The following is a 2,500-nucleotide window of genomic DNA, read 5'->3' on the forward strand; positions in this document are numbered from 1 at the left end:
ATGATAGGTCAACTTATACACCAAAAATACTTTGGAAGACCAAAATCTCCATGCGAAATGCCATGAGATTTGGAAAGATAATGATGCTTGAATGTTTATACTATAAACAAAAAAAATTACGTGAACTTGTATGCCAGAAAATATGGTAACATAAATTTATGTAGTAGACATACAAACAACAAATTCCCCTATTTCTCAGTAGACCAAACAAAAAAAAAAAATTGATGAATAGCCTTAATCTACATTGGCTATTAGAACGCCTGCTGGGTTCAGCTATTCCACATTGATAAAGGGCAAATACCCTGAAACTAGAGATTAATCATCTGGCATCCATCACCATGTGGTGAACATGATTAATGTTTCCTCAGTGATAGCTTTTGCAGGTCGTCCTGACCTTGTGTCATCTTCAAGACTCTCCTTTCCCCTCCTAAATTAAGCTGCCCACTTTTTCACAGTTGATAAAGTCAGAACGACATCCCTAATGTAGCAACCATGTCAGTATGAATGTCCTTAGGGGCTAAACCCTTTTTCTGCTGGTACCTGATAACACCACAAGGTCGAATTTTGTCAATTTTCAAGAGAAATTGCTACTGGTTAATTTTGAAGTCTTCTTTGAACAGTCAGATGTTAGTTCAGTTATTAATAAGAAATGTTGAAATTAACACATGCAAGATTTTCACAGCTCTAGCATCACTCCTCTCCTTCATAATCAGCCTATGAACTTTTCAGCCTGCCCTCATAGAAGAAACTTGCCCAAAGTGCAAAGCAATGAGATTGAACCCCTAACCACAGGAATGCAAAGCAATCTTCTTAACCACACAACCATAGGAGAAAAAGAAATATTAGAGCAGCCAAAGGTTTCTTTTGGCAAATTTATAAAATCATAATTTGAACAAATTAATCTGACAAAATAAGATATTCTGAACGTTTGTTTATAAACCTTATGAATGAAATGAAACATTATTTTATGTCACAAGCAACGATATTTAGATAATCTCAGTCATGGGTTTTTTTCATCTTTTATCTTTTATTTGTTTCAGTCATTAGACTGTAGCCATGCTGGGGCACTGCCTTGTATTTTTAGTCGTATTTAGACTCCAGTGCATATTTTTTTTTAAGCTTGGTACTTATTCTATCAGTCCCTTTTGCTAAACTTCTAAGTTATGGAAACATAAACATACAAACACCATACAAACTAATGATTGTGCCTCCACATGGGTAACATTTTGATGGATTGCATGAAACATAGATCATCGTAAGGCAAGGCACAGTATTAGGAAATCCAAGATGCTATTCAGAAATTCCAACAGGTTACAGTTTGCCTATGACTGCTATACATGTTACCATGATCTGCTAGAAATAGCAGCCAAATCTGTCTCAAATCACATCCTACCAACTTGAACATTGAAAAACAATTATAAATGTTATTCTAGCTATATGGTCATAGTTGAAGTGCTTTTAAACATAGGATTTCTCAGTCAGAGTTGGCTTGAGGGCTAAATGACAATCACAGCAGTTAATTGCAGTTTGCCTAAGACTGCGATACATGTTATCATGATCTGCTAGAAATAGCAACCAACTTTGCCTCAAATCACATCCTACATCATCATCATCATCATCATCATTATTTAACATACATTTTTGTTTACAAACAAAGGTAGAACCTCTCTGAACTTTGCCCAGCCCGTTCTTATTGAAAAATTCAAAAACTATGAATAATGTTATTCTAACTATATGGTCATGGTCGGAGTGCTTTTAAACATAAGATTTGTCAGTCAGGGCTGACTTGAGGGCTGAACAACAATCACAGCAGTTAAAGAAGTAAATTAATTCAATGGAAACTAAATATATTTCTAGATGAGGAAATGATTGGAATTTTACAATCATTTTATTATTAAAATTACATATATTTAGATCACAGCTTGAAGATACAGAATTCTTTGTTATCAGGAAATTTTAATTTAAAATGAAGTATTGCAAAAATTTTAAAAGGATTACTTTTGTTGAATGAACGTTTTATGATTAACAAAGTCGAAATATTTAAATTAAAATTAAGCATGTGCACACAACTGCAATGGAGATAGGTTATTCAAATATTTCATGAAAACTTATTACTTACCTGGAGACGTTTTTGTATATAAATTCAGTTATCTCGCGTAACAATATCATCAATCGTGTCTCAAGATTTTCAGATTTTTCACTTTGTTCAATAGTCATGTTAAATAACTGTAAAACACAGAACAGAAATTGAATAGGGATATTGTTTATTGAAATAATCATTGCAAATTTTTTTTTTTTTTGTTGATATTCAAATTTTATTCTTTAAATCTGCAATAATGATAATAAAAACCAGTCATTTTGGCAGTTTTTTTTATTTGTTTTGTTTTGGTTTTTTCACACAAGACTTGTTTTGCTTTAGATGAAATCAAAAACCTTAAACTATGTCTAATGTGTCTTCAAGGAATTCCTAATGATGCACAGATTTCTCAATCATTCATTT

At 32.5% G+C, this 2,500-nt stretch overlaps 1 protein-coding gene across 1 annotated transcript in view; it reads right to left on the reverse strand.

Annotated features, from left to right (window-relative positions):
• Positions 1-2,500, reverse strand: part of LOC106867680 (dynein axonemal heavy chain 6-like) — a 319,316-nt gene that overhangs the window by 86,981 nt on the left and 229,835 nt on the right. The window contains exon 58 of the mRNA XM_052973027.1: positions 2,120-2,226. Coding sequence (XP_052828987.1) covers positions 2,120-2,226 — 107 coding nt within the window. The remainder of the gene's footprint in view (positions 1-2,119; positions 2,227-2,500) is intronic.

The sequence above is a fragment of the Octopus bimaculoides genome, chromosome 14, assembly GCF_001194135.2.
Source record: "Octopus bimaculoides isolate UCB-OBI-ISO-001 chromosome 14, ASM119413v2, whole genome shotgun sequence".
Classification (NCBI taxonomy): domain Eukaryota; kingdom Metazoa; phylum Mollusca; class Cephalopoda; order Octopoda; family Octopodidae; genus Octopus; species Octopus bimaculoides.